Here is a 13,783-nt window from a genome sequence, read left to right as displayed (position 1 = left end):
GGACTTTGGCACCTCGTCTCACCTCTCATAACTGGACTGTATTATTCAAGCAGCAAAGGGGCTGTCAGCACACTGCACCAGTCTCTGGAGCAATCACAACCTTGTTGTGCTTTTAAGGGGAAAAAAGATGCCTGCTGGACAGAGTGACTGACACAGCACAGCACAGCACTGCCTGAATTAACTACAACAGGTCATCTGACATTGAAATCTTCCAGGAGTGCAATCACAGCTGCCATTAATACGCTGTGTCCTTGGGAGAGGTTATCCATATTCTAAAACGAGCGACTTACAGTAAACAGTCAAGCACTGAAAGATGGGAAAAAGATTAGTGGTGTTTTGGAATTCCCCTCATTCGGCTGACATGGGGTCCTCATCATCTCTGGAGCCTCTGCCCCCTTATTACCACAGTTCCTGTCTCGCCGCGGCAGCTTCAGGCCTCCGGTTGTAAAAGACATAACCTATCATCCAGTCCGTGCAAGCCAGCGAGGCTGCATAACTTTACTGTCGCTTTGCCCAGAACAGCCACAGTCTGCCAATCACTTAAAACTGAAGCTCAGCCCACAATTCCTCTACATTATGAACCTCCCTAGTGTTACACTTTCTGAAGATGTCCTCTGGTCCAAAACTCCCTAAAACCTTTCACCTTCACACTGTAGAGGGCTTCTGACGGGTCTCCCTGCAATGTAGAAAAAAATCTTATCTGTATTCCCTGTGCAAGTTGACTATTAATATGGAGATGACTCAACTCCCCCAGTGCTACAAGTCATTGTCTGTTAATGCTATGCTAACAATACCCGAATATTGTCTGTTCCCTGTCCCTATTTCCATCAAGGTTTTCAATCTATAGCTTGTGTCATCGCCCAGAGCAATAAAGGGCAGTGTTGCATTTCATATTATATTTCTCAGGTGATTATGCTGCATTTGAAACACAAGAAAATGAAACATTGATTTAAAAGGCAATATTGAAGCTACATATGAAATCATTTCCTATTATTTATGAAGTCCAAGATAAAAAACACTTCACTGTGCTGTATGACTTTTATGCAGCTAAACAACATGAGTGCAAGAAAAGCCACTGGGAGATAAAGAAATTGAGAGGAGATATTAATTAGCAGAAGCGTTATTAATCTTCAAGCCACTGAACAACAGGGTGACACGACGTTCACCTTTACAGGACGCTTTGAGAGACAGCACTGGTGCTGGCCCATTAGACAACCCGTGTTAAAACTCATAAACACTGAGCTTTCAGGGAGTTGGCTCACAAACAAGGACAATTTATGGCCTATTATCTTCAAAGACAAAAGGAATTACAAATTTGAGAGATGACAAGCACTCAAAGGACGTGATATGAATATGTAAACATTGTCACTGTTCGGCTTCCTGATCAAGCAGACAGAGTACTACTAAAAAAATCCCCATTGCACTGCATGTCTCCCAGTTCAGAGCAAGAATAAAACAATCTTAAATCATTTGATTGTATCTAACCATAAGCATAAACCACATATTAAATATTAAATCCACATATCTGGTAACAGTACAAAATTAAAAGACTGCAATGCCAAGGTGCTGGGTCTAGCGGATGCTAATCGGCATGTTTATTATCCAGAATAAAGGCAGCATCTGCAGCACACAAGGCAACATCTGTTTCACTTACACTCAATACACCTGGATGTGCACATGTGCATGCAAAAGCACATTTTTGTGGACATGGAGCCAAAAACACACAGTTGTATAAGCACACCCAGAGGCCGAGTCTTCATTTACACAGTTTCAAAGGTATAATGTAAACATTTAACTTAATATAACACATATGCAATTTTGTATCTGGTTTGTGTGAAAACCTGCTGTAAAACACACAGCACAGAAGTCTACAATCCTGTAGAAATAATTTAAGATAAAAAGAAAATGTTTATTTTAATACATCTGTCAGAATATGTATAGTTTTAACATACCGTATTTTTTTTCAAAATATGAAAAATAAGTGTCAACACGCTATCTCTATAATTTTATTTGACTATCCCTCAAAAGTCTACTGCACATGCCTAAAACCTCAGCATGACAATCAAAACAAAACATCTGTGCAGTCTGGCGTTCAGTCTGGAATGCATTAAGGTTGATTATGTATATATAGATTTCACTTTGTTAATTTTGTTTTATCAAGCTCATCACATAAAAGGTAAAAGCAATGTTTTCTGGCAAAATGAAGTAGGAAAACAACATAAAATGCACCATTTGTATACAACAAGTGTGAAAACAGTGTGCAGCAGATAATCAGTGCTGCATGTCGTATTTAATTGGTGCTCCTCAAAACTATGTCAAAATACTCCTACACACTTTTACAGTAACAGGCCCAAGCTAACACAGACACATTCCAGCATGGCAAGTGATGGTAAAAAGGGATTCACTGCATACAAACATGTGCCTTTAATATTATCGTGTTTGTAAAAAAACGAAATAACTTGCAATATAATTTAAAGTACAATTATTTCCAATTTACCAACATTTACAGTAGTTGTGGCAAGATAATTGAGCTTTTTGCTCAAGTTATTTTGTCCCTCAAGCACTCGTTTTATGCACTGTTTTCCTGACTAAATTCAAATATCTTGCATTGTTTTGGACAAACAAATACAACCAAAAAGACACAGATTCGTACAATGCTTGTTAACAAAATATGCTGGACTTTCCTACTTCTATTGTGGAAAACCAGATCAATTTCAGGATTATGTTTCTTACGAAACCCTTTCTAATGTCTCCTTATCAACGCCGTACCCCCCTTGCAACCTTCAATAAAACCTTTTCCATACATTTATGTTAAGTATGTCGAATAATATTGTTTCCAAGTCTGCAGGAGTATTAACAATTCCCCTCCTTCCTCCTCTTTCTGCTCTCTTAACCTTTCCATCTTCCTAGCGCTCACCCTCCTGCCTTGCTCCGTGCTGCATCCCCATACATTCAGCTGCTGCAAAAACACAGCACCTGCTTTAATGAAAGGAATGAACCCATTCCTATGCAGAAGCTCTCTCCTTTTGTCAGTGCTGTCTCAGCTAGGTGTAGAAGGAGTGAGGAGAGAACAAGAGAGATATCCTCATGGCTATCCATTTATACATATTTCATACGAAGCAATACAAATGATCCTTTGAATTACTAATCATGCAGGATGATTAAATTGCAGCTATGGCCAACCTGAGTGTCTTCCATTAAGATTTTTGTATTTGACTTATAATTACTTTTACTGTTATTTTGTATGTTCTTCTCTCATAATATATACTTATGATAATGTACTGTATAATCACAAAACGTTGCTCCACATTTTAGCTGCGGTGCGGGGAGCATATGACATTTACATATGTCTGAATGCCTGTACATGTATATACTGTATGTATCAGATTGAGATAAATAAAAAAACAGGAAAATAATGAAGGCATCTTTCAAAAGATGACAAGCTGAATACATATGCATTTAACAAAGGCTTCTGATGTACCTCTAAATGATTTTAATGAATACTGAGGAGCTGTGGAACAAGAAAGAGAAAATAAGATTGACAGTGGCTTTAAAAAGGAGGAAGCCTTTTTTCTGTGTTCGCTAATGCTGTCTGTCTGACAGTGACTGTCATTTGTAAGGAACAATGTTGTGCTCTGTTCCAACAGCTACATGACAACGATGAGAAGAAATACTTCAATAGTTCTAATGATGGACCTAAGAAACAGCTCAGCCTCAGACAGTGGGAGACCGAACACCTTTCAGATAAATAACAGGTTGGCCGAGACGCTCAGACACCATTTTTTAACATGCACACTTTTTTGTGTGCCTACTGTAGAAACATCTTCAGACAATCACTAGCCCAAACAAGCGCTCCTCTGTTTACCGAATGCATTGTGAGGTCTCCCTGGCTTTTTTCGTTACAAGATGGTTTTCTGCGCTTGCTTTGAATGGGCATTGTATTCATCAATCACAAAAAGTTTGAAGTACAAAAAGGGACCCTTCCATTAAACTACAGCTGTCTACCTTTCGCTGACAACACTGCCTTGAACCCACCAACCCCAACATACCCACCCTACTTTTCACTGACATCAAACAGAACCTCAGACCTGGTTCCCTAATGCACATTCTATTTTTGACTAAGCATTTCTAATAAGCTGCTGGGAAGCTGTACATTTTTCATATGCAAGCATATCTTTCCTTTGTGAAAACACAGAAACACACTTATTTGGTGATTAGCGACTGACAGAAGGGAGGAAAGGAACTGAATATGCTTGTATCAAATTGCATGCCTTTCAAAAAGGAGGGATCCTAATGCGAGGAGTCGTCTTCCTGTGCACCACAGGTATGAGTGAATTATTAATCGGCCAGCTCATTTTAATGCTTTTTAAAGTGCTTTATTTTGATGTGCTAAAACATACTTTTAGCCATATTCAGTCAGGCATGCATATCATTATTTCTTCCATCAAAGAAGAGTGTCGCCCTTTCAAAGAGCACAAACAACTCAGCCTCATTTAAAATAGAAGTTCGAATATCAAAGACATTTTACAAAGGCTGGGCTTCAAACACTGTGATGAAGTTTTTTTCCTACACTTTATAAAAAACTTAGGTATGCAAAAGGTCCGAATTGTTTTCCAGCTCTTAACCTGACTAGTGTAAATCAAAAACATCCTGGAGTAACACAAGAAGTTAGACAAGTGAGAAGCATCAATCCATGCCTGTTACTGTTCAGTGTCATCATTATCAAAATCTCTTCTATTGAAAAAGATGTCTTAACTACAAACATTGTTTTTCTAACAAAGGCGTATAAAGTGAATTCTGTTTTAAAAAGAAGAATGTAACTTTAATATAATAGGTTCCCAACTGCTTTCAATATAATAAGATGCAGTGTTACACATACACTGTATATGGAATGTATGTAGGGCCTTCGAGACCCCAATAATACCAAAACTCAAACATTACAAAGTGAAAACCTTTTTTTTGCCAAAGTTATCCCGACAAACAGAGAAGAAAAAATCCATGCATGCTGATCCATTCAAACTGGAAAGTTGTTATGAATACTTCTAAAATAAGACCTTTACCGTTGGCCAGATATAGTTTAGGCCTTAAGCTCCACCCCTCACCCTAAGCCCAACCCCCTGCTTAGGGCTGACCACCTACACCTGTCAATATAAAAGCCCAAAGATAAAACCATCCTAATCTAATAACACAGGTTAGTGTTGTTTGTCTCCCTGTGTGCGTGTTGCTATCACATGTGTGTACACACTGGACATGGGCCCAGCTGGAATTACACATACAGGCCCATCTCTTCCCATCACCTATTGAGCAAAGACAAAACACTGGTCACATGTCACCTGAACATGTTATCTAATTTGATATTTTATCCTAACTGTTCCTGATGGGATTTATTGCTTGCAAAAAGTGCAACCTTTGAAAGCTAGAATTGAATTTAGGGAGGTCTTTTTTTAGAGAGAGTGTGTAATGTCTTAAAAAGACTTTGAATATGTTTTGTTAAAATAGGTTTGTTTTAATTAGACAAAAGGCCTGTTGTTCAGCGCCATTCAGGTGCAGCGCCACATGTTTCCCGTGAACAGTGTTCCCTAAATGAGTGTGGTGTAAATATTGGCCTTACCTGTCCCTTTGGTGAGCTCCTTCTCCCCCCCACTTTCTCTGTCTTTGGTTTGGTCCTCCTGGTCTGTGGTGGTCTCACTAGCAGCCTCCACATCCTCACTCAGCTCTCCTGAAGGGGGAGGGAGGATGGGATATGTAAATTACCACGCCATCAGAATTGGTGGAAGCACTTAAAGGGACGGCAGCGTTTTTTTCTATAGGAGCTTGCAACAATTACATATGCTGACACACAGTTGCAAGGCTAGCAGACAAAGAGGGCAGAATCTGCTTTCTGCTCTCTGTCCTGTGCTGTCTGATCACCACTGTAAAATTTGTTTTGACAAGTATTTTAAAATCAGAGTTGAATAACAGTGAAGGATTAAAGGCACAGATTTATTAATACTATTAATATTATTATTAAAAATTATTATAAATATTTAAGTTGTTTTGTAATTTGTATTATTATTATATTTATATTTGTATTGCATTGAGAGCTTACTTATTATATTTCTCAATTTTTAAAGACCATGACAAATATGGTTCCCTCAGTTTAATGTGGTCATAAAACTGCGGAAAAAAGAACACATGTGTCCTGAAGTGGGCAGATGGAAAAATAATTGAGTGAGCGCTATCCTTCAAAAGGAAGACCTTAACGTAGACAAGCCCCCATTTTCTTTCTCACACATGAACATACACATATATTACTGGGCGCTTCTGAAATGCAAGGCTCATTTCACTTCTTTTATCCTACTATTGCAACAACAGCAACACAAATCATAAATATTTAAAACTTTCAGAGCCACAATTCATTTTATTTTTATGCCAAGTCAAAGGCACAAATCCCCTGTAACCGCCTTAAAAGCCTCAGCTCGATATATCAGGCCATTTAGGAGCATTGAAGTCCAAACAATGGATATCCGATAACGCCATTTGTAAGTAACACACAGAGGAAAAGATAGCAAAGACAGATAATAAAAAGGGCATCAATCTTGTTTATTTCCCTCTAGTGCCCCCTGAACATCCCCTTTGCCCGTTAAGTTTGTTTAAAAGTAGTGGGACTTGCATGCAATAGCATTGATTTGACAACAGTAAACTAGGCCGCAGTCAATAGGTCCTATCAGTTATTACACACGTCAGCTAATTCTCAGCAAATGTACTTAAATGCTCTTTTGAAAATGCTTTCATGCTCAGGTCTCTACTCTATGAGCTATTGATATATTGACAATGCTACAACAGCAACTGAAATATCCTGTTCAAGTATTCAGCCCTGCAGTCATCACGCATCCAATCTTAGCTCACCACATGACTACCCACAGCCAAAACCACTTTTATGGCGATACATTATCCCCAACACTCACTGTTTATCATGTCAGTTGTGAAACATTGCGTACACTGTACACAGAGTTGACATCGTGTTCGTTCTCTAACTCCGGTTTGTGTCATTATCACGGATACACTTTGAAGACTCATACATTTCTGAACCACACTGCTCTTTTCACAGTCCCTTTCCTGATGACAAGTCTTACTCATAGATACAATATTCAGATGTTTTTATCTTCATAAGTAAATGCATTATGCAAACAAGTCATGTTTATAAAAGAAAACACATTAAAGGAAATAACAGTTTTTTAACTTGACATTTCATTCTCTATTGTGTATGTTAAATACATTCAACTGTCTTTTTTGTGTATGCTAAAAAAAAGGTGTGTATTTAGGAATATACATGTTCTGCTATTTTTAAGGCAAATACAAAACTGGCTGGCTGTTTAAAGGTTGAATAAATACACACTGGCTACAGAATAATGTAATTGTATTATCAATTTGTATACATATGGGGTTATCCAGTTAAAAAACTAATAAAATCGAAGTTGTGGAAAACACCTTTGTATTACCGGCAGGAAAAGAGCAATATCTTCCATTTCCAGCTTGCTGACAGGAATGCTGTAGCACACAGCTTTTTGAGCAGAGTGATTGGTGAATGCTTTGTGTTGTTACACATTATAGCTAAAGGCCGATCCTGTGATCCAATGATCGTGTGTTTAAATAAAGATATTTAAAAGGGATGACTGACTCCTTGTATAAAAGCATATTTAAGTGTTCCCTCGATCCCACACACATGAATACATTTTACTATTTTATTTTTAACCATGTTTCTATTATGTTTCCAAGGCAACTCATGAATTCCATCCAGTGCGGCCTATGCTGGTGAGGCGGATCTGAAACATTCCCAGGAAACCAGAGATCTCCTACCGAGTCCCAAAATCACATCTAACTCCTGCTTGCATACATATTCTCCGTGAGAATTAGGATTCTGCAGAGCTGCATAGGGGCTCAGATTACAAAATAATCCCCAGGTAAATTTGTTCACCTTTAAAATCAGGGTAAGGTGTCATTTTTTAGCTATGTGACACTTGCAGTGAGACTAATTCCCTTCCTACACATTATTACTCACTTTGTGCTCATTACTGTGATAGGCAGCCAACAGTCTGAAGCCATTCAGCGTCCCTGCGCACCCATAACTTCCTGCACACCAACTGTACATGCTGACATTATATTTGTTCCTCCATGTGCTTTCAAGCTTCTTTATTTAGATGTTTAATCAACGTATATGACACTCCTAACACACAGCACACAGAGCCCTGTCCATCATTTATGCAGAAATGCAGACATTTAATTCCAGGAGCAGCATTACATCTTTAAGTGGCAAATAGCATCGCCTATTCCTCATCTCATCTCCAACAGTATTACAGCATGATTAAAGCCAGGCCCACCGTAATTAATGAAAGGTCATGAGTGGCCTAAGAGTAGGATGCAAATTGAAGAGACACTAAAACTGTAGCCAAAGATTAACTCTGGAAATAGATGAGGAGAAACACTCAAAGCTATGGCAACAGGCCATTTCTAACCCAAATCTGAGAGATGTTAAGGACAATAGCCTGAAGGTTGTCTTCTAATTAATTGTCTTCATTAACCATCCTAATACAATGATATGAAACAGTTCCATTAATCTAATCATGCAAGCTGAATAAGCCCTTTGCCGACACAGAGATTACACTCATCTATTCTGAGCGTATAAATATCAGCTTTGCTCTGCCAGTCACTCAGTGGGGACAGTCCATGGGCTCACTGTTCCAGCATCTCGCAGACAGACACGCGCAGACGTTGCAAACGTCACACACACACACACACACACACACACACACACACACACACACACACACACACACACACACACACACACACACACACACACACACACACACACACACACACACACACACACACACACACACACACACACACACACACACACACACACACACACACACACACACACACACACACCACACACACACACACACACACACACACACACACACACACACACACACACACACACACACACACACACACACACACACACACACACACACACACACACACACACACACAGCAGCCTTCCCCTCTTGTGTTTTGCCAGTGAGTGCAGGAGCTTAATCAGACCCATAGGTGTCACTCTATACAAGCTGGGAGAGAGCGACTTGCTCACACACATTAATGAGGTGCGGGGGGAAGGGGCCGAGTAGCAACAGACAGAAGAACACACGGGGAAGGGGAAAAGGGAAGAAATATGTGGAGACGACAAAAACAGATGCTATGCAAGAGGCGTCCGGTGAAGATGAGACACTGAAAATGGCAAGATTACCTTCAGATGAGAGAGAGCAGCCTTCCTTTCCCCTGAAGAGCAGTGATTACACTAATGCTAATCAGACTGACAAGCACAAACGGCCTAATAAATAATTGATGGTAACCACTGCACTTTCCAGTATTCCTTCCCAGACTGTAGAGAAGAGCAGCAGCAAGTAATAATAGTCACTCTAGATATCTTTCACTAGGTCAGGCTCCTCCTCTATCCTCGGCCTCAGCAGAATACACTGCAATGATGATAACTGCCTTTCTTAAAGTACAGAATTCCAGTCCTACCTGAGAAGGGTTGCAGTCTTCCTCAAACAGCAGTGTCAGGCTGCTCTTTTTTGTTGCATATACAGTCACCAACACTGTCTTGTCTGTCTCTCTTGGCTTTTGTATAAGTCCTGAAGAACCAGCGCGGGGGCTGAGCTGAGCTTCTCCCTCTCCCCGGCTCTCGAGTGGGGCTGAGCTCTGCTTCTCTCTGGGCTCTTGTGTGGAGCTGTGAGTCTAAGCTCTCATTACTCTCATTATGATTATTGAGGCTGTTGTTATCATTTTAACCAGGTGTCAGAGGACCGCACTGTAAATCAGAGAAGTGTGCTCCCCCCACCTGCTATATCCAGGGCCGGACAGCTTCCTTTTCTTTAACGCTGCACTGTCGGATAAAAAGCAATCTTATTTCACACTTCACAGACTCTATCTTTCTCCCCTACTTTAAAAAAAAAATCCCCCTCTTGCTCCCCCCATCATGCCTTGCACCCCTTCCTAATATCAAAGTTGGCCTGACTCTGGACTAGAGGGTGCAAAATGAAAGTGACAGGAGGGTACCATGGGACAATGAGACACAGGACCCATGCTGAGGGCTTTCATGCATTGTCCGCTCCTCATATCAGCACCTCTGTACCCCGTACGCAAGACCCCCCTTTTAAAGCAATACACACAGGAAAACACTACCAACCCCTCGTAACCCTCCCTCCGCACAGACACACATACAATCACACACGCACACACACTCACTCACTCACTCACTCCCTCACAGAAGATCCCTCTGTACATCCTCACAAGCTACCTCTCATAAAACCACAACAGAGAAAAACATGCCCACAATCTAGCCAGAGACAAGAGGGGCTTTTGCTTATGGACACCCAATAAACCACAACATGGTAATACCAGTAATTGTTTGGCCACTGCACTAAAAAGCATCCAGCTGAGTTAAATTATAGTCACATGTTATGTTAACAAAAAATGCTTTTTAAACATGACACTGATATGCACTTTAATCAATGTATTATTTAATATGAACATCACATTTAAATATGAGATACATTTGGAAATGCAAACAGTAATATTTAAAATTAATGAAAGAGTAGTAAAATACATAATTGCACCAAAAAATCTATGTAGTAAAATGTCAGAAAACGCACAGAAAACCTGCCATACACACACAAAATGAGAGTGTATCTGCCTCTGTACTCTTCTCACGTGCTCTCACTCCCTCTCTCCCACACACTTTCACATTTTGAAAGGAAAGAAGAGTAAGCTACCTCAGTGCTGCTGGTCGGAGTTACGTGTTAGATTCCTGACCTGTCTATGGGGGGACTCGCTGGCCTCTCCCTGCTGGCCCTGCTGTGACCTCAGGATCTAAATGTGAATGAATACTTTGTGTCTCCATGGGGCTAAGGGCAGGAGGGGGAGAGGAGGAGGGTAGCAGAGGAGGAGGCGCAGGAGATGGAGGAGGGGTGCGGGGTTAGGGCAGCTAATAACTAAAAAACTTTAAACGGCAAGTTAATCACAAACAGCAGTGATAGCTCACACTGCCCTAGAACAATATCGTGGCTTCCCCTCCTCCACTGCTCTCCCGGTGGTGCCTGCTCATCAAACCTCCCATAGGTCTTCCACACAACACTTAATTTGATCCCCCTTCCCTTTCAAAGTCACTGGCCATTTTAAAGTATGCTCAGCACAATCAGGTCACAAAGTCATACACAAAAGTCATGTATTCTCTAACATAAAAAATATATTTAAACAGATAAAAACATAGCTAAATTGACCGCTGTTTTCTGCTCTTGATACTCAGTTAGTTAAGAACTGTTATTAATGTATTAAATATGTTCCCTAACGTGATATCTCGTGGGAAATGATACTAATTAGAAATATTTCTCGTGATAATGGCATGTTTAGATACATGGCAAATAAAGTGGATAAAGTATGTGCCGCTCTATTTCTTTCCTCTTTGTGTTTTACTTGAGTGATGAAGGAGAGGAGGATCTGGGTTAATGTGGCTACACAGGGAGTGAGCATTCAGGGACTGCTCATGCTTCTGTCCCAGCTGACACACACACACACACACACACACACACACACACACACACACACACACACACACACACACACACACACACACACACACACACACACACACACACACACACACACACACACACACACACACACACACACACACACACACACACACACACACACACACACACACACAACACACAACACACAACACACTGTGACTTCCTTGAATGTCCAAGATGATGATCGCTCGCTAACGCATATTATGTCCACAATGGAAGATGCAGGCTGTACTTTTCCCTGCTAGGATGGTGGACTAAAAGCCTGGATAGGGGGCAAAAACATCACTGGGCAGTGCTCTTCCATCTACAGTACTCTGCCTGAGGGACATTGTCCTGCACAAAGAGTCACTCTGCCTTTCTGCCACCCCCCGCCATGCATTTATGCTTGTCTCCTTCCATTGCTGCCCCCTCTTAAATCAACCTCCTTTTACTAATGCATCTTTTTCTTTTTCCTCCAGCTCACACTACAATGCCTTCACCTATTTGCAGCTATTCAAAGGGACCAAATAGAATTGGGGTGGGTTGACAGAGTGTGGGGGTGGCTGAAGGAGTGTCTAAAAAAGAGGGGGAAAAAGCATCACCACTGTCATGAAGGGCAATCACATCAACTCTGAAATATTCACCAGTGGGTTGGAAAATGCGATGGTACAGTTATGACAGGCGAACAGGCAACTCCCCCCACTCTAGCCCACAGCCCCCCGCCCTTCTCTCCATCAGGGCGGAAGCGCGGTGGACACTCTGAATATGTATAACCCGGAAAATGTATTGATTTTTCATTTGGCAAAAAAGGGACACAAAAATCACATAACCTGAAACTGTCACAGCTCTTTTGTTCATAGCTCATCTCTCCTGATGTTTGGCTTTTGCCACAAACTCTCTGTAATTACCAGGTACAGCAAGCTTCAGAGCCTATCTCCACAGAGACACAGCCACATACAGCCTGCTGGGCTTAACAAGACAGCACACATCTATTATATATGACATACACCCAGCAGCTTTTGTTTCATATCTGACTAATAAGCGCACTGAATATGAATATACCCACAGTTTGTTTTGTTATTATACGCAAGATATAGAGCAAAAAGCTCTCTTGAAGAAAACCTTGAAAATTAAAAGCAAAATATGCCACATTTAGAAGCTGCAATTCTATATGAAAAACAAATGCTGGACCTAGGATTAATTTGATGTGCTTTTCTGAACTAGTTCTGCTTTACTTATTCTATCGATCTAAGTTTATCCAGGTATAGGCAGGTGCTTGTATGTTTGACTGAGTGTGCACACTTGTGTGTGTGTGTGTGTGTCCATTAACAGGTACTTATCTGTTTATCTCTCCTTTTAGGCACTGCAGGCCAGTACAGTGGACTGTCTGAAAAAGATCTCTGGCTGTCGATTTATCGAATGCACCATTTGCATATCTTTGTAGTGCATCCATCTGCCTGTGGACTGTTCTGTGGAGGTATTAGCTCAGAAAATCAATGTTGCCATGGTTGGATGTATGTAGGGCCTACCTCGGCGCGTGTTAGGAGTCCGGCTCACAGCTCCCACATGGGTCCTATTTAAATTAATCCTGCCGGCAAAGGCTCTTTTGCCGGTCTTTCAATTTTTGTGAACTTAAAGTACATAAACACATTTCTCCGCATGCCCCTCCATAGTGGGCTGGTTTGCCTTTCACCTCGATGGTCATCCTGTCTGCATCCATAGCAAAGGGCCTAACCAGATTTAGTTTGTTTATGAAAGCGTACGCCCAGATAAAACAGAATAAGACAAGGTTATGAATACCAATTTTTCTAATCAATTTGTATCCAAAATATAAAATCTAGGGTATCATTGATGTGTTTGCTCTCAAAAGTTTAACGGCTTGCTCCGCTCTGATGTTTCAGGATAGTTTAGAGGAGAGGTAGAGGATAGTGGGCTGGTGTTTAATCTTACTTTTTTATAAAGCCCATTTTTTATTTGTAAATCATACACAGCTGTACAGATATACCTTGAGACACTTTGTGAAGCCTCACTATACTGTACTTCTCTGGTAGATACTGCAGTGGATACAGTGTGCAACTTTTCTTCTAACAACCACCCCGGCTGGTTGCTCATAGCTAATTGCTAAAGAAATCCAATGATTACACTGCACAGGCACTTTAAAA

The 13,783-nt window shown here is 40.8% G+C and overlaps 1 protein-coding gene across 7 annotated transcripts in view; it reads right to left on the bottom strand.

The window, feature by feature from the left end:
* zfhx3 (zinc finger homeobox 3) overlaps window positions 1–13,783 on the bottom strand; it is a 133,590-nt gene that overhangs the window by 20,600 nt on the left and 99,207 nt on the right. For 6 of the 7 annotated variants that reach the window (XM_034116014.1, XM_034116017.1, XM_034116015.1 and 3 more), the window contains one exon: window positions 5,612–5,719. The exons of the other annotated variant lie outside the window; for it this stretch is intronic. In XM_034116014.1, the coding sequence (XP_033971905.1) occupies window positions 5,612–5,719 (108 nt within the window). The remainder of the gene's footprint in view (window positions 1–5,611; window positions 5,720–13,783) is intronic. 7 annotated transcript variants of the gene reach the window in all.

This window comes from Trematomus bernacchii, unplaced genomic scaffold, assembly GCF_902827165.1.
Source record: "Trematomus bernacchii unplaced genomic scaffold, fTreBer1.1, whole genome shotgun sequence".
NCBI classification, from domain to species: Eukaryota; Metazoa; Chordata; class Actinopteri; order Perciformes; family Nototheniidae; genus Trematomus; species Trematomus bernacchii.
Note: the sequence above shows the minus strand (reverse complement) of the source record. Positions and strands in the feature narration are given on the sequence as shown.